At 46.1% G+C, this 22,286-nt stretch overlaps 1 protein-coding gene across 19 annotated transcripts in view; it reads left to right on the top strand.

Moving 5' to 3' along the window:
* The window catches only part of DNM1 (dynamin 1), a 109,977-nt gene that overhangs the window by 33,201 nt on the left and 54,490 nt on the right, over positions 1-22,286 (top strand). For 18 of the 19 annotated variants that reach the window (XR_010593556.1, XR_010593551.1, XR_010593554.1 and 15 more), the window contains exons 2-10: positions 352-425; positions 2,764-2,913; positions 5,178-5,381; positions 6,276-6,374; positions 8,177-8,337; positions 12,646-12,788; positions 12,868-13,003; positions 15,245-15,312; positions 16,436-16,574. Coding sequence is in view for 13 of the 19 variants with exons in the window: in XM_024106124.3 (XP_023961892.1) it covers positions 352-425; positions 2,764-2,913; positions 5,178-5,381; positions 6,276-6,374; positions 8,177-8,337; positions 12,646-12,788; positions 12,868-13,003; positions 15,245-15,312; positions 16,436-16,574 (1,174 nt within the window). In the remaining 6 variants the exon portion in view is untranslated. Of the gene's footprint in view, positions 1-351; positions 426-2,763; positions 2,914-5,177; positions 5,382-6,275; positions 6,375-8,176; positions 8,338-12,645; positions 12,789-12,867; positions 13,004-15,244; positions 15,313-16,435; positions 16,575-21,515; positions 21,655-22,286 lie in introns of all 19 variants that reach the window. The other variant, XM_024106120.3, reaches the window with a different exon arrangement.

The raw sequence follows: 22,286 nt of genomic DNA, 5'->3' as shown, positions 1-22,286 counted from the left end.
CAAAGGTCTCTCCAGTATTGCAGAGGATGTTAATGCTGAGGTAGAGCTCTGTGGAAATCAGTTTATTAAGTTTGTCAGAAATGCCTAAGGGATTTAGGAGCACATGTCCCATTGACTCAAAGGGGACTTGTGCTCCTACACCCTGTCGGTATTGTTGGAAATCTCCCCCATAACCCTTTATTTTCCTTGGGGGAGGGAAGTTTTGTTTTCCAGTGCCTCGAATTTTGTTGCTCTCTTTCTCTGGCTAAGACTCTCTGCTTTAGAATCTCTGAATTTCTAAAGGCAGCAAAGCCATGAAAAGGTTGAACGAAGGAAGCCATCACTCATCAAAAACTTCCTATTTCATTTTAGGGACTTCCTGCCCCGTGGATCAGGCATTGTCACCAGACGCCCACTGGTCCTGCAGCTAGTAAACTCTACAACAGGTATGTGAGCCATCTCCACCCCCATCCTAACCCAGCACATAGCACAAAGGAATGGAGTGAGGTATAATCTTCCCTCTCGGCAGACACCAACATTTTCTGTATTGCTATATCCCAGACAGAAAAAATATTCATTGCCAACCTCTAATACGTGTTATGGCTAATCTATAGGAATATAATCCGAGTATACTGAAAATCTTACCCACTTTGGGTGGCCAACGTGAAACAAGTTGGGGGTTCTCACTCTGTTTCCCCATCACAAAACCCACCACCACAGTTGACAAAAAATGGGCAAACTTGTTGACAATCTGAGAAGAGCCCAAGGACTGAATGGGACATGGAGATGAACTCCCCCCTCACTCCTAGAAGAGGCCCCTCCAGTTTGGGATAGAAGTTCATTGGCAGACCCTTGCCGTGCTATCCCTGTTCTGTGGGAAAGAAGACAGCAGTCTACACGGCTGTCAATTTGGCACTTTTTGCCAGCACTAAACTCACTAGGAGCCAGGTTTTGATACTTGTACTCAGCATGAGTTCTGCTTTATTCTGAGAGCAGTCCCACTGAAATCAGTGGTACTATTCAATGTGAGAAAGCAACTTGGAATATGTCCCCATAAAAATAGTACTTTCATTTCAGCTATTTAAAATCTAGGCTGCATTAAATGTTCAGGAGCAAAGTGCTTCTCATCAGCTTGTGCTGAATTTATTAGGAGGCTTCACCAAGCTCCTCATGACTTTCCCTTGACTGCAGAGCTATGATTTATTGAATGGATGAGACCTAGATAAGACTGGAGAACCCTAGCAGTCAGCTTTCCATAGGATTAGTAACTTTAGTACAGGGGTAGGCAACCTATGGCACATGTGCCGAAGGCGGCACGCAAGCTGATTTTCAGTGGCACTCACACTGCCCGGGTCCTGGCCACCAGTCCGGTGGACTCTGCATTTTAATTTAATTTTAAATGAAACTTCTTAAACATTTTAAAAACCTTATTTACTTTACATACAACAATAGTTTAGTTATATATTATAGACTTATAGAAAGAGACCTTCTAAAAACGTTAAAATGTATTACTGGCACACAAAACCTTAAATCAGAGTGAATAAATGAAGACTCAGCGCACCACTTCTGAAAGATTGCCGACCCTTGCTATAGTACAACTTCAGATTTATGAACACCTCAGGAATGGAGGTTGTTCATAACTCTGAAATGTTTGTAACTCTGAACAAAACATTATGGTTGTTCTTTCAAAAGTTTACAATTGAACATTGACTTAATACAGCTTTGAAACTTTACTATGCAGAAGAAAAATTCTGTTTTTAACAATCTTAATTTAAATGAAACAAGCACAGAAACAGTTTCCTTACCTTGTCAAATATTTTTTTTAAAAACTTGCCTTTTTGTTAGTAGTTTACATTTAACACAGTACTGTACACGCTTTTTTTTTGTCTCTGCTGCTGCCTGATTGCATACGTCTCATTCCAAATGAGGTGTGTGGCTGACTGGTCAGTTTGTAACTCTGGTGTTCGTAACTCTGAGGTTCTACTGTAATGTAATTTAAATGCGTTGAGAACTAAGCATCAGCGTGTCAGTTACAGAAAAAGAGAAGACATTTGGGCTTAGTTATTTACATCAGGAGCACATTAGCTAAAATTGACTCTTCTGCTGTAACTAAGACAGGCATAGTGGGAACTGAAGTTTCACCATGAAGATACAAGGAGAATCTTTTCTGCCAGTAACTTAGGGCCAGCCCCTGCCAATGTTCCCTGTGCAGAATTCTCATTGAAATCAGTGGGACTGCTGGGTGTGGGTCAATGGCAGAATTGAGTTCTTAGTACTTGAGAGTGTGGGATACTTATCCCAGCCTGTGTTTCTCAGATCTGTAAACCAGCAGTTCTACTCCTCAAGTAACTGGTAAGCAGAAATGTGGTCCTCTCGCCACTAGAGGATGACACCGTATTTACCCCAACACTCTAACAAAGTGCTAGACACTGATCACACAACAATAAACACTGTGTTCCACTGCACTGTGTGCATGGTGTTTATCCCTGCAGACAGGTGTAGATTTAGCTGCCTTGGTTTCAACAGAGGAAGACCTGAATCATTAATTGGATATCAAGGGGAGGACTCTATCCCTGCTGGGACATGAACTGAGAATCAGCAGCTCTCTGGCTTGAGCTGAAAGGGATTCCCTCAGCTGTTGGTAGTGATCGTAGTACCTTAGTTACCTCCTCTTTGCTAGTCTCCTGGCACTAGAGGTTGAGACCTTTGCCACAGCTTATTCCTTTTGACGGTTTCCTCAGCCCAGCAGGGACAATCTGTAACTTTCTGGTGTTGTTTGACTAGAATTTGGAGAATTTCTACACTGCAAAGGGAAGAAGTTCACCGACTTCGAAGAAATACGTCTGGAGATCGAGGCTGAGACAGACCGGGTTACCGGCTCCAACAAGGGGATTTCCTCTGTCCCCATCAACCTCCGGGTCTACTCTCCCCACGGTGAGTACTGTACAACATCCAAGGCTGGAGTATTTGGGGGGGACGGGGAAGCAGAATGGTGGGGTTGACGCTGCACTCCGATGCTGCTCTGTCTTGGAGCGAAGGTACTAAGAACAGAAATGGCTGCTGTGAGAGCTTGCAGACGCTTTGCTCACAAATCCCCACAACAGGCTGGACCATGCTGAACCAATCTCCAGCCCTTTGACCACATTGTGACAACTCACTCAGCTATCTGGCAAGAGTACACTGGGTTGCCCCATGCTGGACCCAAGAGCCAGACTCAAATGGGCTCCTGCTGTGCCAGGTCGGTAGGGACTGGGATTGCTGTGGAGACAGCATGCTCAGCTCCTAGGGGGAAAGGAGCACCTTGCATGGCTCTCGAGTGGTTCCCCCAGTTCACACAAGGGCTGCACTGATAGACTTCAAAGGGGCACCACATCCAGCACTCCATTGGTGGAAAGGAGAGATGCTATGGTATAGGGGAATGGAGGTGTGGGATTTGAAATGGGTTTAGATTAGCTCCCTGTCCAGAAAAAATAAAGATTGAATGACCACTAAGGATTTTCTAAAGACTTTATAGTTGATGATATTTTCTACTTGATCAAGATACTAAATAATTCTATAAGCCTAAATGGCTGCTGGGAACTCTCCCTTCATAATCTGCCAGTGGTACTCCATGATTACCTCTGTTGGGTTTTCTTTTAACATTTAAATCAGCTGTTCTTAGACTATGATCAGGGGATGTATGGTGTTCAGAATAGAGATGGTGAAGGTCTCTCCATGCGCTCCACAGAAGGAAAAGGTTGGAGAATCACTGATTTAAAGACAGAGTCTCTTGTTGCCTGTGCTCCAGTTCTTTACCTGTTGCATTCTGCCCCTAATCTTAATGGGCCCAATCCCATAGCCCTTATTCAGGCAAAACTCCTGTCATAGATATTTGGACATTAGCCTGAGTAAGGATTGCAGGACATGGCCCTATAGGTGGTTAATCATCCTGTGCTTGGCTTTTTCTCAACATCACTTACCTGACTAACTGCTACTGCAGCAATGAATTGCCACTTCCAAATGATGCTCAAGCGGTGTTCAGATTTAAAAGCTGATAGGAAATCTGGAATCATGTCACACCATTGTCTTTTTTAAGCAGAATCCCCCACCAAAATCAATGGCATAATATAATATGGGCCCTATTCCTGTATATAATGAGCCTATGAGCATTGTTTACTGCCATACAAAATGGAGATGGAGTGAATGGCTCACTGAAAGTCAACCCTCTCTTACTGTATCTCTGTCTTTCTTCCCCCAACACCTCTTTACTGCACCGGAGATGGGAGATGCTCCTGAAGTTTCTAGTAGTATATGCACTGTTTGGCCCTTGAGCAGGAATGACTCATGGTGTGTAGACATCAGCCATACCGAAAGGAGGTCTCCCACTTTACACTGAGATGCCTTGGCAGGAGGAGATTGAAGAGACTAGGATGTGGCAAATAAAAGCCTTTCAGAAGTTGCTGCATAACAGATATTAATACACAGTAAAATATTTGTATTGATAATCTCTTGTCCCTTTCTGGCATCTTCCATCCAGGGATCTCAAAGCTCCTTAAACAGCAAAACAACTAAGAGAGACTGGTCAATGTTATTAGCCCTATTTTACAGATAGGGAACTGAGGCTCTGAGATGAGAAATAAGTTGCCCAGGGTCACACAGTCAGTGGCAGAAACAGGACTAGAACTCGGGAATCCTGTGTCCCACTCCCCCGCCCTAACCACTAGACACAAGATAGGAATATTGCCCAGTCTTCTGGCTCCCAGTCCCCTGCTCTGACTACTAGACCTGATAGCTACTACTTCTCTAGTAATATGATTATTATTAATAATAATACCTAGCCCTTATAATTCACTTTTCATCATCAATAGCACACAGCACTTTACAAAGGAGATCAGTGTCATCATCCCTATTTTATAAATGGGAAAACGGAGGTAGAAAGAGATGAAATGACTTGCCCAAGGTCAGTGGCAGAGTTGGGAATAGAACCTATAGAATCCTGAGTCCCAGTCCACTGCTCTCACCACTAACAAAAAGGAAATTTTTTTTTTTACTTTTTTCTGGGCTGCATGAGACTCTGGGTGCTGCTGGCTGAGTTATATGTATGTATCTATCATACCTATCCGTGTAGTAGGTAACCATTTTAAATTTACAGATGCCTCTCATAAACAGAACAAGCTACCCTTATTGGGACCCTTACTCTTCTCCTTTCCCTTGTCTAGTCCTGAGTCTGACACTTGTGGACCTACCGGGGATGACAAAAGTCCCAGTGGGGGACCAGCCACTTGACATTGAGTTCCAGATCCGGGAAATGCTCATGCAATTCGTCACCAAAGAGAACTGCCTCATCCTGGCCGTATCCCCAGCCAACTCTGATCTCGCCAACTCTGATGCCCTCAAGATCGCAAAGGAGGTTGACCCCCAAGGTAAATCCAGCCTCTGTTTTTGTTTTAGCATGGCACTTCTGGCATTAGATCTGGTTCTCCCTTGTCCCTGGACATGAGTAATGGTGTATGCCAAAGACGTGTTCCCCTGCTCAAGAAACAGTCTTCCCAACACACATAGCTCTTGCCCAGTTCAAAACAACCCCCTGGGACAGAGGTGTTCTCAACCCATGCACCCTCCAATCATCAAGGCAGTGACATGCACAACACACAGACTCCTATGGCAGTACCCTGTCAAATCCTGTTGAGGTTGCTTCCACATGGGCTGTTGCCCTAGAACAGGGGTCGGCAACCTTCGGCATGTGGCCCATCAAGGTAATCCGCTGGCGGGCCACAAGACATTTTGTTTACATTGTCTGTCTGCAGGCACGGCCCTCTGCAGCTCCCATTGGCTGGGAACAGTGAACCACAGCCACTGGGAGGTGCGGGGGGCGTGCCTGCAGTCGGTCAACGTAAACAAAATGTCTCGCGGCCTACCAGCGGATTATCCTGATGGGCTGCGTGCCGAAGGTTGCTGAGGCTGACCCCTGTTCTAGAAGTTCCTGGTTCTCCCTCCAGTGAGGAAAAAGGCTTCCCACCCTTCAGTCACCCAACTTCTCCCTAAAGGGGATAGGCCTGTTAGGTAGAGCCATCTGCACTAAGCCCCCTCTCTGCTGTAGCCCAGAATGGGGGTATCTCAGAATCAGCCTCCCCCCTCCCACCACACTGGTATGCTCCAGTCCCCTCTCTCCCAAACCCTGCGCTGGAAGTCCCATGCGCTGAGTTCAAGAGCCCTTGTGGAACCCAGTCAGGTAATTTGCAGTGCTTCCTCTGCCCAAATAGTTTACAGGAACTGTTGTTGGTTCAAGTTAACCATGTCTGCTTGTGCCCCCATAGGCCAACGCACCATTGGAGTCATCACTAAACTGGACCTCATGGATGAAGGAACCGATGCACGAGATGTGCTAGAAAACAAGTTACTTCCCCTTCGAAGAGGTATGGATCCCCTTTTCATTTCCTCCTCATTCTCCTCCCTTCTTTCCCCTGGTCCCATCCCCTTCCTCCAACATTCCCCAGAACCTGTGCCACAACAGTGTTCTCCTCTCTGATAGAATATCTGCCCCAAACCTGATGTTAAATCATTGGGCCCCTCAGTTCCAAACTGGAAAAAGAGGTCCCTCAGTTCCAAGAGAGAACAACCAACCTCCCTACCTTTTTGTAAGGGTAAATGTGCCATGCTCCTCTGCAGGGAATCCCTTCCCAAGAGTCTTTGTACCTTAGTATGCAGCCAGAACCCAAAAGCAGAATCCTGTTCTCTGTGATATATCTTTTTCTATGGAAGAAAAGTTGTAAACATGGCAACCTGGGTCTCACCCCTCCTTCCCAGATATCAGAATCTGGGCTCTCTTTTTCTTTAACATTTATATTTAGGGCTTTTGATTTTTCATTATAACTGGTCAACACAGATAAAAAACACCCCTGATAAAAAGAATTAAACTGGTGTTTATCCAACACCACTGGAGAAACACTGGAAATGGTTACTTGTATTGAAGGGCTGGTCTACAGGAAGCAGTAATGGGTGACTTCTGAAGCACACTAACATGCTGTGCATTAATTAGTCTGTGTAGACCCTGCTGGTGTGCACTAAAGGTTCCCTAGTGCACTTTAACATAGTGCTGTTTGAATGAGTAATATGTTAAAGCACACTAGGGCACATTATAAAGAGATTACTCATTACAGTATATATTACCGTATGTAGTAGATATACTAATGTATATAATAGACATTACTCATTTCCATATACACAAAGAGAACACCTCTATTTTGGACACCTGCATAAAACTTAAAAGTTGCTAAAAATAAACCTTGAAAAACTAAATTAATAAACAATAAAAATAGAAGCCTTATTTATACAGTGGTAGCCCTAAAGCAGTTGTTCTCAACCAGGGGTATGTTTACCCCTGGGGGTACGCAGAGGTCTTCCAGGGGGTACATCAACTCATCTAGATATTTGCCTAGTTTTACAACAGACTACATAAAAAGCACTAGCGAAGTCAGTACAAACTAAAATTTCATACAATGACTTGTTTATACTGCTCTATATACCATACACTGAAATGTAAGTACAATATTTATATTCCAATCAATGTATTTTATTATATGGTAAAAATGAGAAAGTAAGCAATTTTTCAGTAATAGTGTGTCTGTGACACGTTTGTATTTTTGTTGGATTTTGTAAGCAAGTAGTTTTTAAGTGAGGTGAAACTTGAGGGTACACAAGACAAATCAGACTCCTCAAAGGGGTACAGTAGTTTGGAAAGGTTGAGAACGACTGCCCTAAAGGACACAATCAGATTGGGTAGGGATAATACAAAGATAAAATAAATGACAGCTCCTGCCCCAAAGAGATTAGACAAGACAAGGCCTAACAGGTGGATGAGAAAAATAATTGCATTGGGGAGGGGACGCAATAATAAATAAATATAATGGGAGATTCACAAATCTTAGCTGGTTAGCAGTAGTGACTGCAGCTCTTCACGTGCCTTCTCTTTTCCTTCCCAGGTATCAGAGCCCAGTGGAATTTCCAGTTTAAATTTTTCAACTGGTTTCTAATGGTTCCAGTTATCAGTGGGGTCTCCCCCTCCTTCCATTACCATTTCGAACTTAGACTCCCCTTTGCCCTCCTCTCCTAGTGTCATATCGCAGGCTTTCCATACCCTGGATTGTCTCCTGGCTGTGTCCAATGTTTCCGCACTTCTGCCGTGCTGCCATCTGACTTTTGGTCTTTTCACTGGTAGGTTACATCGGTGTGGTCAACAGAAGTCAGAAGGACATTGATGGCAAGAAGGACATTCAGGCTGCACTGGCTGCAGAGAGGAAGTTCTTTCTCTCCCACCCATCTTACAGACATATGGCTGAACGCATGGGCACCCCCTACCTGCAGAAAGTGTTGAACCAGGTAATGGCAGCTGGGCTCTGCAGCTGGCTACCACCAGGACAGAGAACAGACCAAAATCAGGCTGTCACCCAGGGTTACTCGGAGATCATGACAATACTAAAGACTCCTAGAGCACTTGGCAAACGTGAATTAATGAATACTCACAATGGATCGATACATGATTACTGTCCCTGTTTTAATGCTCTGAAACTGAGGCATAGAACAGCTAACTGATTTGCCCAAGCTCACAAAAGGAGAGAATGTCAGTACAGGACCACTAAACTGTGCCTGACTCAAATATCCTGATATAATGAAACACTTTTCTCTGGGCTGAAAATCAAGTTCATGCACTAAACACAAAAGGCCAAATTCTGTTCTCAGTAACATCGGTATAAATCCAGAGTGAGTACGCTGAAGTCAATGGCATTAATCTGGATTTACACCAGTAGAATTCCTCCTGATTTACACCACTGTAATAAGAGCAGAACTTGGCCTATCATGTTTGTGGGGGTTTTTAGCTTCAAGAGATCATTGCATTTCCTGTAGTCCTGTAATATTAATTAAAATGATTTGGATGTTCAATTAAAAACGATGCCTATCAGAAAATTGTTTTATAAATGAATTAGGATAAGATTCTAATATGTCTGGAGGGCTGCCTTCTCCTGGGACACATCCAATGGAGGAAACTATAAAAACCAAAACCTCATATGTTAAGATTTAAGGGGACACCATCAACTGACAAATCGCATTTGTCTGACAATTTTTTAATTGCTATAGTTCAATTACACCCAAGATCAGTAGAACTGAAAGAAGTTAGCAAAAGCGTATGTACTTTTCTCTATTTTTTCTGATTGGTATATTTGAAATGGTGAAAAAATCTTTTTAAAAAAAGCCTTTTCACCATAAGAATGAGACAGCATTGACTCCCTCTTCTGCCTCTAAGCCCCTACCAACTCAAAAAATAAAGAGAGAGAGAAATTAATAAAAATCTTAAAGATTAAAAAAAAATCAAAACTAAAAACTCTCCCTCAAACAGTTTTTGACCCCAAAAAAGGAAAAGTGCCAGAGACTCCATGGAGTCTTCTAGGGACTTTGCTATTGCTACTAATTTGGGTACTCATAGTATAATGATGGGTGGCAGTATAAAACGCTAAGATACACAAATAGATAAAAACACATTGCGTATTATCAGTAGAACTGTAGGTTTGTCATGGGTGGAAAAACGTCATGCATACCATAATTTTTCTGTTTGTCCGTGTCTTTTTTTTCCTGTCCATGATTTTCCCAAACAGTGGGTCACCGGGCCCCGAGGGGGGTGGGGGGCTTTGGAGAGCAAGCCCAATGGCTCCTATCCTGTGGCCCTGAACCCAGCTCCCTGCTCAGAGCGTTGGAAGCTGGAGCACCAGGTCGCAGCACCATTCATGTTTTGTCCTGTCCCACCTGCCCCAACTCACCAAGCAGGATTAGGATTGCAGTGCCTGGGTGGAACATGCTGTTGTAGATGGTCAGTGCCCACTAGGCAGGGGGAGGAGGGCATTTTTAATCAAAGCTCAGGGAGCAGTCACAGTAAATTTAGTAACCTGTGACTTTTACTACATTTACAGTGACTGCTCCCTGATTTTTTAATAAAACTGCAGTGACAAATGTGCAGCTCTAGTCATCAGTTTCCCTGTTTTGCTGAGGATCAATTGTACTTCCCATCTCATGCATTAGCAATCCGATAATGTTGCTCTCAGATCCGCTTCTTCTCCCTTGCTGGAAAGACCCCTCAGGTACATGAGGAGAGGAGGAGACAAAAACCTATGCAATTTGTTTTAAAGGCATTAAATCAAATTCTGGATATTTACTCTGGACATTTTTTAATCAGGATTGTCAAAAACTGGAATTTCTTGTGATTAGTCAGGTTTTTTTTAAATTCCAGTTGACCATATGACGTTGTAGCAGTGGCTTTCAAACCATTCACCACACACCCCATTTCTATCAAAGCAAATAGGCTCAGGTCCCCCCTTCCCTTGTGCTAGAGACGAACATCATAGGAATACTGGGATACAGTGATAAAGGCCTTTACCTTGGCATGTTCCAGTGCGGACGTGGTGGAGGAGGTTCCTGTGCACAGAGTTTATCCAGGAGTGGAGAGACCAACTCAGACATGGGAGGGTGAGCTGCAAGTCAGGGGAACAGAGGCTCCAAGGGGGAAAAGTCCAGGGACATAGAATGAGGAGCATGGGCTCAAGCGGGTTAGGTTGGAAGGACGGAATGGAGGAGGGGCAGCAGAGGCTCAAGGAGAAGTAGGCTGGGGGCACAGAGGCTCAAGAACGAGGCTGGGGGCACAGAGGCTGGGGGGCAGAGGCTCAAGGAGAGCCAGGGTGGGGCTCAAGGGGTCTGGGCTGGGGATACAGATTGAGGGAGCCACGGTCAAGCAGAGCCAGGCCTGGGGGTGACAGAATGAGGAGCCAGGCCTCAAAGGGGGTCCTGGGCTCCCATCCCCCATTCTGTCCCCTCCCAGCCCAGGCAACAAGGCCCTGAAGCCGCTGCCTCCTCCCACTCCCCAGCACCACAGGATCCACCTTGGGCACTGGCAGGGGGAGCATTGAAAGGAGGAGAAACGGTCTCCCTGCCCACAGGCTGGTGCAACAGCGGCCCCTGTGGCCAGGGAGAGCCAGTGCTGGCTATTTCCTGTTCAGTGCTTGTGTCTGGCAGCCATTTGCATCTGTTTATTGGCAAGATTGTAAAGGAAACAGCAAGGCCCTGATCCTGCAGCCACTTAGCTACGTGTTTAGCTATAAGCATGTTTGTAGTCCCATTGGCTTCAAAGTTAAACGTGTGGTCGGGAAATGGTAAGCATTCTCCACAAAATATTTAGCAAAAACTATTTTTAAAAAAAAATTGTAGAAATTTTCCATTTTTGAATGAAAACCTGACAGTCAAACCTGATTTTGTTGTTGAAAAACTGGAAAATTAAAAAGACCTGGAAATTTTCTATGAACATTTTTGTTTCCGATTAAAAAAATATTTCAAAATTGATCAATTTTTTTGACTAACTCTGTCATGTTGACAGGATCAAAGCCTAAAACAAGAAGTTCAGAGCCAACTCAGATCCTGTCCAGACTCCAGCAGGGCCCACAGTTTAAAAGTTTAAAGTTTTAGTGCTTTAAAGATGCTGAAACTCGCACAGCAAAGTCCTTCATCCTCTTAAATGGGACTCTTTACCAGGTGTGCTCAGATGAGTCCGATTTGGCAGGTCTGAGATGTTTATGGATAAGCTTAAAGAAGTTGCAGTAAAATACATTCCCAAATCCACCCCCAAAATGGAAATAAAGTCCCCTTTGTTTGACTGGTTTATGGAAATAAACGTAATTTTAATTTTTCTTGTCCTTTACCCCAGAGCAGTAATAAATCTGTAAAACGGGCACAAATTATTTCCCTTTCAAAGGGGAGTTGTGAGGCTCAGTTAGTCAATGTTTGTGGGTGCTTTAGGATCCTTTGTTGAAAGGTGCTAGGGAAGTATAGAATATTATTACCATGTACTTCTCCTAGCTAGTATAGTTCTGTGTCTGATGGCCTTCTGAAAAGGGCACTGCCTACCTACATGAGACTGGGTAAACTGTCGTTCAACTCAGGAGACCTGAGTTCAAGTCTCTGCTCAACCTAAGACTTTAGGGCTTAATCCTAAAACTACCTTATGCCTCAGTTCCCTGTCTGTAAAAGCCAGATATCCCTACCTCACAGGGGCATTGCAAGGCTCCCAGATAGTATGGTGATGAGGGCCAGATAAGTACCTAAATAGATGGACAATGGACTGTCAAAAGAAACCAACCTCCTTTTCTTCTTGAAACATGACAACCCCATTATGGCCACATAATAGACCTTACTGCGCTATTCATCAACCTTTTGTGCATATTTGAACCTTGGCAGGGCCAATTTGTCTAAAAATTTTCAGGTATTGATTTTGTCCCTGCTCTTCCTGGTCTCTCTGCTACCTCTGCATTGCCGGGAAGCCCTAGGAGTTTCCAAAGACAGATCCATAACCTGGCTCTTTCCTTTATACTGGAGAGATGACCTGTCCAGTGATGGCTTCCCCTTGATATAATCTCATTCATTCTCTCCACTCAAAACCTAGTTCAGTCAGTGGGACTGGCCCACTCTGCCACACAAGACTGATGCCCTGTGGCTCAAAGGAGTAGCCTATTCTGGCACATAGGGCTAATGATCCCCCCTGTCTCAGAGAAGAAGCCCACTTTGTTGCTACCCTTCTGGTGAGTCAGCAAACCCTGTTCAATCACAACTCACAGGCTTTTTAACCCATTTCTCAAACTTCTACTTTTGCAGCAACTGACCAATCACATCCGAGACACCCTGCCAGGCCTGCGAAACAAACTCCAGAGCCAGCTTCTCTCCATTGAGAAAGAGGTGGACGAGTACAAGAACTTCCGTCCTGATGATCCTGCCCGGAAGACCAAAGCTCTGCTTCAGTAAGTTACTCCTGCTGCGCGTCCCTCCGAGGAGAAGTGTACCTGGCAATCTCCCCCATTCGTTTCTCTTTCTGCCTAGGATGGTCCAGCAGTTTGCTGTGGACTTTGAGAAACGTATTGAAGGTTCCGGTGACCAGATTGATACCTACGAGCTGTCTGGAGGAGCTAGGATCAACCGCATCTTCCATGAGCGGTTCCCCTTTGAACTGGTGAAGGTACCACTCCCCCTCCTATCCTTCTCACCTACCTACCTATTTTCTCTCTACCTGCTGTCATTTCTTCACCTGTCCTTCTCAGCTGCCATCTTTTTGGCTCATTTCTCATCTCTTCTCCTTTGCATCTGCTGTCTCCTCTTTAATTTGTTTCTTCTTTCCTTGACCTTGTCTTTACCTTCATCACTTTATTTCTCTTCTTCACCTGTCTTTCTCACCTACTGTTGTCTTTTTCCTTCACCAGTCCTCTCTGTTCTTCGCTTCCTTTCTCTCTCACCTCCAGTCCTGGCTTCTCTTCTCCCTCAGCCCTCACCCCGTGCCAGAGCCTGACCTCTCCTTCAGCCCCCTTTCCAGTATCTGAACTTGGCCCCTCCCTCAGTTCCTGCTCTGGTAGCAGAGCATAGGAGCTCCCTCCCTTTCTCTTCCTGGTTATGTAAAAAGGTTTTACTTAACTGTTCTGCTTACATGAATCCCAAATGCTGAAGCTTTAGTTTGTTCACCTCAAGCCAAGGAGAGTCTCTGATCAGCTGAATGTCCATGTAGAAAGGTAGAGTCACACAGTGTAGTTTGGGGGCAGATGCAGAGATAGCTGAAAACTGCATTCCATTGATCCTATTGATGCTGTGGGCAGGCTAATGTGCCAAGCTAATACCAGACTAAGGGCTGCTCCAACTTACACTGACTCTTAAACACTCCCAAGGGGTAGAAAACACAGCCAAGGATCAATGGGGTGCAGGGACATCCTAACTATACCTCCTTTGCTACAACCACATTACATCTTCACTTCTACATGAGCAGCAAAGAAGTGGGTGGTGTAAAAGCCCCTTTGTTGATTTAGCACCACCAGAGGATCTTCTTGTGGTGTCCTCCTGGGACTGCACGCATTGGTGCCCGGGGCCAAATTGCACTAGCAGGGAGACACACCAAGGGTCCACTTTATGGGAGAATCTGGCATATAATGTATAAAAACTCCAGAGGAAAAGGTGATGAAATACCTTTTCTTGATGGTTTTCAGAACAGAAGATCAAGCAGGAGCCAATCTGTTCCCCTTATGGGTTAGCTTGTCTGTATTTTCACTTAGTAGTAGTATTTAAATTATGATCCTTTCCATTTGAATGAGATGCTGAGGCCTTGTCAATGAAAGACACGAGCCTGCATTGTGTTTGATGATGTTATAACTTTTCTATGTGAGAGAGAAATCCAGTTTTTATGTGTATATTGGAAAAAACAGCTGCTGAGATCGCATGCAAACCTTGCAAGGGAAAACATTTTATTTGGGACACAATTTTATATTTTTAGTTTCTCATTCCCTTTGTCCTTTGTTTCTAAGGACATTTGTATAGTCAATGAGAACTGGGCAGCACTTCTGAGGGTATGTCCACTGGAGCTGGGGGTATATTTTCCTGTTCAGGTAGATGGACACGTGCGAACTTCAATTGAGCTAACACGCTAAAAATAGCAGTGTAGCTGCAGCAGCACAGATGGTGGGACAGGCTAGCTGTCTGAGTACAATCCCATCTGAGACCCTAGGGACATCCTTGGGCAGCTAGTCTGACCCACTGCCCATGCCACCACGGCCACACTGCTATTTTTATCACACTAGCTCAATTGGAGCTAACGTGTACATCTACCCAAGCTGAAGTTACAACTCCAGCTTGGGTGTAGACCAGGGGTCGGCAACGTTTGGCACGCGGCTCGCCAGGGTAAGCACCCTGGCAGGCTGGGCCAGTTTATTTACCTGCTACGCGGCACGTTCGGCCAATCACGGCCCCACTGGCCGCGGTTTACCATCCCGTGCCAATGGGGGTGGTGGGAAGCCGCAGCCAGCACATCCCTTGCCCACGCCGCTTCCCGCCGCCCCCCTTGGCCCGGGATGGCGAACCGCGGCCAGTGGGGGCTGCGATCGGCCGTACCTGCCGCGTCAGCAGGTAAATAAACTGGCCCGGCCCACCAGAGTGCTTACCCTAGCGAGCCGCATGCCGAACATTGCCGACCCCTGCTGTAGACATACACTGACAGTCAAGCCCTAAGCTGGGTTTCCGAAGTTCACACAGCATGTGAGTGCTGGCAACAGAAGCCTGATCTCCATTCCTGTGTTCCAGCCAACAGGCCACACTCCTTCTTCACACCTCCATCTTGCAAGGCTGAGTCATGACCTGGCAGGGGCCCTCTCCTCTGTATCTGCATGGTGCTCTGCTGTATGGGTTGCCAGGCCCCTTCTGACAATCTTTTCTTCTGGTGCAGATGGAGTTTGACGAGAAGGAGCTCCGGCGAGAGATCAGCTACGCCATCAAGAACATCCATGGTATCAGGCATGTATCATGCATTAGGCAGGCCCACGACTGCACAGCCTTGTAAATATCTCTAGACCTTCCAAACCAAGTTGAGAAGACTTCAGAGGTACGGTAGGTCAGCAGACGGGAGGGAGTCTGGGCCATTGACAGCTGAACAGCCTTGTATTGGGAGGTACTAATGTTCATCAAAATCAGTTTGCTTTCTGTTTCCATGTGAGAGCTGCAGGAGCTTGAAAGGTAAAATTGCCTTGGTGATCAGCCTTTTTCTTCCATCTCCTGTGCTGAGTGTGAGAAAGAGGAAGTGACATCACATTGTAGTAAGAGGAAGTGACATAGGAAGGGATGCTAAACACCCCCATACACCTTTTTAATTTCTTATAATATTGTTTTAATTTATTTTCCCAGATCTACTAGGGCTCGATCCTGCAAGCTGGTGCTGAGCACACTCAACCATCAGTGACTTCAATGGGAGCTGAGGGTGCTCAGTACTTTTGCAGGACCGAGTCCCAAAGGCATGGTAAGTTAACATCTTTGCATTTGTGTTAGAGAAGATTAATGATGCGTGGCTTATGATGCCTCACAGGCAGCCTTACCTGAGAGATGCTGAGATACTGCAATTCCCCCTGTGGTCAGTGGGGACTGTGGGAGCCCAGCGCCCCTCAGAATCCCTATTAAACACTGGAGAATGCAAGCAGGTGATCAGATAGTGACAAGTTTATTTTCTTCTCCTTCAGCTCATTCCATCTGATCTAGCCAGGCTCATATTACTATTAGTATTTATTGCTCCCTTATTCTAATTAAGAAAGGGTTTCTTGCAACTCTCTAAGGGTGATATTCACCCCTCTGCATTAAACCCTAAATGCCCCCGCCTTAAAGGCTGAAGTGGTACATAAGCTTAGTGTTGGTCCCTGTGTTGGTCATTTTCACCTAAGAGACCATTTTTGTGAAGTGTTGAGCACCCTCCATTCCCATTGATTTCAGTGAGGTTTTGTTCATAGGTTTTATGATTCCTCCGGCCCAACGAGCTGGGTGTCAGTGATACAAATGCCTGCTCTGAAATGTGTGTGTAATGCTGTGACATTCTCCTTGCCCCCCTCTACCTTCCCTCCTGCCTTGTCTTGCCCCCGCCCTGGGTGTTTAGAACCGGTCTTTTCACGCCCGACATGGCCTTTGAGACCATTGTGAAAAAGCAGGTGAAGAAGATTAAAGAGCCTTGCCTGAAATGCGTGGACATGGTCATTTCGGAGTTAATCAATACCGTTAGACAGTGCACCAAGAAGGTAACCGGAGGGAACATGGAGTTCACACGCTAACACCTGCCCGCCCATCTGCTCGCTGGCTGAAGCACAGTACTGTGATCTGGGCAAGGAGCTGCCTGCAGTGAAACTTGATGTTTCTAACCACCTCCTCAGCAGCATGACTAGACCTGAGTGATACTAGCCTGGGGCATTCCAGCCAACCAGCCAATCAGAAAGAGATGGGACAGCTGATAGGAGTGGGTTACTGCCAGTCTCCACCATTCCATTCGAGGTGTCTTTGGAACATTGGGGTCTCCCCCCACATGCCCACTCCAGAAACACGACCCCCTCCACTGGCTCTCTAACACGAGCGTTAACTCTTTATAACAGCCAAGGTTATTTCTTCTTCTAGAGGCTGATGGTTCATATCTGATTTGAATTTCTGATTTTAATTTCCAAGTCAGAGTCTGGGATATAGATTTCCCCTGGGAACTTCTAGGGTCTTGGTATCATCCAATCTGGCCCCTGATTGACCATCACAGAGCAAAAGGGTACATAAACTTTCAAATGTGGAGGATCAAGATTCAAAGGTGAAGTAGGCTTTGCTAATGTGGAATGATCAAGCTGTGGGCTTCCCTGCAGGGAGATGTTCCTAAGCTTGTGGAATTTGGCATGGTTTCTGATTGGCTTGGTTTGTATCTTGTTTTGAAGAAGCAGTAAATGGCTGAGAAGAAGGAAAGTGGAGGTGTCCACTCTCACCTGAGTTCCTGCCTTTCCCTTCCTCCTGCTGTGATGGGGGTGTCCTGGAGATTTCATTCTCTGGGTTCTGATTGACTGTTGTGGGCTTCAGTGGGGATGTGGGAGAGAGCCAGTCATAATTCTGTCCATCCTTCAAATATTGGGATTCTCATGTCTGAGTTTGGGCTTAGATTTAATATTGAGAAGCAGTGTGAGAAAGACGGGGAAACTGCCTGCCATTCCTCTCAGCCATGGCCTGCTGCTTCAGACAGGTCCAGGTCCTGGTGAAAGGGCATCTCAGCCAGAGTGTGATAGCGTGGGCACTGGAGACTCTTGGTATGTCGGATCACTGCTGGCCATTCGGGAGCAGGTAACCGGGTGAGGGCATTACTGGAGGCTCCCAAGGGAGATTGAAACCTTGAATTTAGAGAAAAAAAAAAAGGGTGGTGGGCGAGTGATGAGACTCAGGTTTGCTCTGCAAGAGACTGCATTGCTTGGGGCTGGAGGTCTCTGCAGAGGTGCTTAGACTCACATACATGTGCTTTGTCCCAGTCCAGACTGGGAGAGCAAAGTGGACAGACAGTGACAGATTCCTCAGGTTTTTAGAATGCTGGGAGGAGCTTCCTTTTCCTATCCTGCTGTCTTCTGTTGAGGTATGTAGCTGTGGGGAGCACCCAGAAAATTGCCCTTAGTGCTGTTGACAGGTAAGCAAAGACCTTTGGGCTGCCAAGTACCCAGAGTCATCCAGTAACTGGATCTGAAGGGCCCACTTTTCATATCCCCTTAATCCTCCCTTGGTTAGTTTTACCATCCATCAATCATCATTTAAGTCTTTATCACTCCTGCCCTCTTCCTCCCTATGAATCATTTCCCCTGTCTTTCTTTCTTCCCTTCCCATTTCTCTCTATCTCCACCTTCACAGTCTTGTTTTTCTTTTTCCTTTTCCTCGAGGAATGACTTTACACCAGTAGTGAAATTATCTCTATTATAGACATGAAGGATAGATTCCTCCTTCCACGAGGATACATAGTACCCAAGAGAGAGGGAAATGTAAAAATCAGGGAGGACAGAAAGAGACCATAGGACAGAGAAGATGGGAACTCAGTATTCCACAGCCACCTCTAATGGAGTGAGGGAGACAGGGCAGGTGTGGTACACAGAGTGACACACACATAGGAAAGAAAGAGGGAATGCTGGAAAGAGGTGGACAAAGAGGAACAAATCTAGCTGGGGGAGGGAGAGAGTCAGTTATAGCAAGAAATATTGGGTCAGACCATTGTCTCAGTTAAGAAGGGAGTGTGGGGGGAATCAGAATGTTTAAGGTGTTTTCTTGTTAGTGTAGCGGGCTTGGGCGTAGAGTTTGGCTTGAGTTTGGAGTTGAGATTGAGTTTGGCTGCAGTTCATGTTGTGTGTGTGCACGCACAAGTGTGAGTGGTAACAATTGTTTGCTTTAAAGAAACAAAGTGGTGATGTTATTAAAATGTTCAGGTAGCTAAAGGGACATTTTGTGTGAGGGTCCCTTTCCTAGGCTCCATTCACTGAGCCTGACTCAGATACTGTATGAGACATCTAAAGGGGCTATATTGAACTTAGCAGGCAGGTTGAATCTCTGAATAGGCAGTGAGACCTGGAACATGTTTTATAATAATAATAGAGATATCCCATCTCCTAGAACTGGAAGGGACCTTGAAAGGTCATTGAGTCCAGCCCCCTGCCTTCACTAGCAGGACCAAGTACTGATTTTTCCCCAGATCCCCAAGTGGCCCCCCTCAAGGATTGAACTCACAACCCTGGGTTTAGCAGGCCAGTGCTCAAACCACTGAGCTATCCCTCCCCCTCCTTCTGAGACATGCACGGGCCATTTTAACTTTAAGGGCACTCGCTCTTTACCCAAACAAGGGCTTCATTGGCAACCTGCCAGACTCTGAGACGTGCACCTGGGTGGAGATGGGTACTATGGAAATTACACATCCCAGCATGAATAGAGCAGCCTTTCACATTAGCTGTAAGTGACATAATGCATGGGAGAGGGTGCTGTGATCAAGATGGAGCAGTGATGTATGTTTGGGGTTGAAGTATCTCTGGACAGCCCTTCCATATTAACGACCAGGGGCCAGATTCTCAGCTGCTGTAAATCTGCAAATCTCTGTGGATTTCAATAGGGCTATGTTGATTTACATTCACTGTGAATCTAACTAAGGATTGGCCAGAAGCTCCAGGCACCCCTGGTTTAGTCACAGTATGTTTGGATAGGAAAAATGTCCTGTGACAATATCCCTTGAAACACAGGAAATCCATAGCCGGCATTACTAGCCCCTGCCATTGTGGGACAGTGCAGCACAAAGATCACTTGTCCAGCCGATGAAGCTTTAAAGGGGGCACTGTCAGGTTAAAGATGATGAGTTATTTACAAACAAATTTCCTTGTGTGTGTTATTAATAGCCCCTGAATTTGATTAACCTTGGTCACACTTTACAAATCTAATTTGTGCTGCACTCTTCCTGCTGATTGTTTACACCCTGTGTTTCTCTCATCTGGGACGTTGAAATAGACTGGCCAAGTTTCATTTTAATTTCTAGTCACTTTCACTTTCTGGTTCCCATGCACTAGCTCAGTGTTGTGATGTCAGAATTGCAAACACTGGAACAGGAAAACTGTATTCATTGGGATTTTTAGCATAATTATGGAAACATTTCTACTGATCTTATGTTTGGTATTTTTACAGCCCTGAAAGTTGTCCCTCAATCAACCTGACAACATCTTCTTCAGATAGGCTGGAATAGGAAGGCTGTTTGGGGTAATTGCGATAGCTCTCTAGGAAGATCCCACCTTCCTAATTACTTAGATACATTTCACTGGCCTCACCGATGTGGTTCATGGTTAAGGCTCAACTTCCTTCCCTACAGCAGGAAAGAGGAGGAATGGGAAAAGAGACAGGCCATAACTGGAACTGTTTATCTGAACCCCTGAAACCTGGAGTGAGGAAGTTGAATCCATATCACCCATGGTCATGCAAAACCGAAACCCGAGTGACAAAACTTAACTTAGCCCCACCCCCAGGTTCAAGTAGGGCCATACGGTCCAGTAGGCTGCACCATTAAGATATTTGTTGCTGGTACGCCATAACGGAAAGACACAGGAGCAGAACATGGGGCTGCCTGGTGGCCCCACTCCAGCAACTCCTCCAGCGCAACTGTACTGCCCCCAGCCCTGTCCTCTGGTGAGCTGTACAGACCCCAGACAGGAGACGCAGCTGCGTGGAAGGGCTGGGGGCAGAGTGGGTCTGGGGGGTGGTACAGCCGTGCCAGTGGACAGGGCTGGAGGTGGGGTTGGGGGCGGTAGAGCTGTGCTGGAGGAGCTGCTGGCGTGGGGCCGCCCTGCTGCCCCCCATTCTGCTCCTTTTGCTGCTGCGGTTCCAGAGAGCCCTGCGGTTCAGAAGTCTGTATCTGGCACAGCAGGAGGACAGAGTCTCCCCCACTCCCCCCACAAGTAACGTGGAATGGGGAGGGGCAGGGAGAGTGTCGGGGCCCTGGGCTGGGGGCGAAGTGGGGAGGAGTCATGCGGAGGGTCACGGTCCCCCCACTCTGTGTCCCTCCCATGAGTTGCCTATGTGCAGCGTACCGGTAAGAAATAAATTCTACTTGTGCCACTGCCCCCAGCCCCCACCCCCATGCAGTCCAGCTTTAGATGGAATGGAATAAGGGGAACTTACGGGAAGCAGAACGAGAAAGGGATAAAGCTGGTGGGTAAAAAGGCAGGAGAAGAGATCCATGGAACAGCAGAGGGAAATGAGACTGACCCAGGCGAAGAAAAGAGTGAGAGGCTCAGTGTATTCAGCCTTCATTGCCTGTGGAGAAGGCTTGTTCTGAGAGAGGGATTCCTGGATTCATCCATCCATTTTGCTGGGCTCTGTAGCTCCTGGTTTCACCTACTCTGTCTGTTCCTTCCCACTGTGCCATTTCCATGCATCTGTAGAATTCCCTGATACTTGGCAGCACATGGGCCCTGCAGCAATGCTCACCTGCTTCGATTTATCTGTGGAGTGAACCAAAATCTCACTTCTCATTTTGCCTTGTGTTTTTCTCTTCTCTCTTTTCCTCTCTCTTTTCCTCTCTCTCTCTCTCTCTCTCTCTTTTCCTTTCCTGCTCTCTCTCTCGCTTGCTCTCTCAATCTCTCTCTGCCTCTGTCTGCTTTGCTCTTCTTTCTTCCTTGTTGCTTCTTCCCTCCCTGACCCTCGCCATGCAGAACGGGTCTCTTCACGCCTGACCTCGCTTTTGAAGCCATAGTGAAAAAGCAGGTGCAGAAGTTGAAGGAGCCGAGTCTGAAGTGTGTGGATATGGTAGTGAGTGAGCTCACATCCACCATCAGAAAGAGTAGCGAAAAGGTAAAGAAACCAACAACATAAAGAAAGGGCAAAGCACCACTCCTCTCTCTCACACACACACATATCCTTTCCTCACACCCTTCAGGGCCTGGGCTCACACCAGGGGACCAACAACAAATCTGGTGAGAACAAGGAGAACAGCCATGGAAGTCAGGTTCTACTATATAAATAAGCATCTGATGGAAAGAAGCAGCCCACAGGCATCCAAGCAGTGTGAAAAATAGGGAAGAGGGATCAGGCCCCAGCTGATGGATCTCTTTGCTATGAATTCAGAAGTCAGCTGGATACAGCTGATTGTTTGCTAGCCAGCCCCTATTCCTCACTCCAGCCCCTTGGCATGCAGCTCGGTGTAGAATAACCCCCCTTGCAAGCTCCTTGTCCTACTCTTCCTGATTGCACATTGAAAACCTTTCTGTGTCCCTTTGTCACTGCCTCTCTGGAAATCCAAACATCTTAGAACAAGGAAACAAGTTAGAGAGAGGCCTTAAAAGATAAAAAGAATCCAGGCCCCTCTGCAGGATTATTGGGCATAACCCCAGCCTCCATCCAGACGACAGAGCTCTATATCTTCTCCATCTCATCCTCCTGCTGATCTTTAACTCTAAAGATTATGCTAGTAAAGAGAGAAGGAT

The sequence above is a fragment of the Chrysemys picta genome, chromosome 18, assembly GCF_011386835.1.
Source record: "Chrysemys picta bellii isolate R12L10 chromosome 18, ASM1138683v2, whole genome shotgun sequence".
In the NCBI taxonomy this organism is placed as follows: domain Eukaryota; kingdom Metazoa; phylum Chordata; order Testudines; family Emydidae; genus Chrysemys; species Chrysemys picta.
Note: the sequence above shows the minus strand (reverse complement) of the source record. Positions and strands in the feature narration are given on the sequence as shown.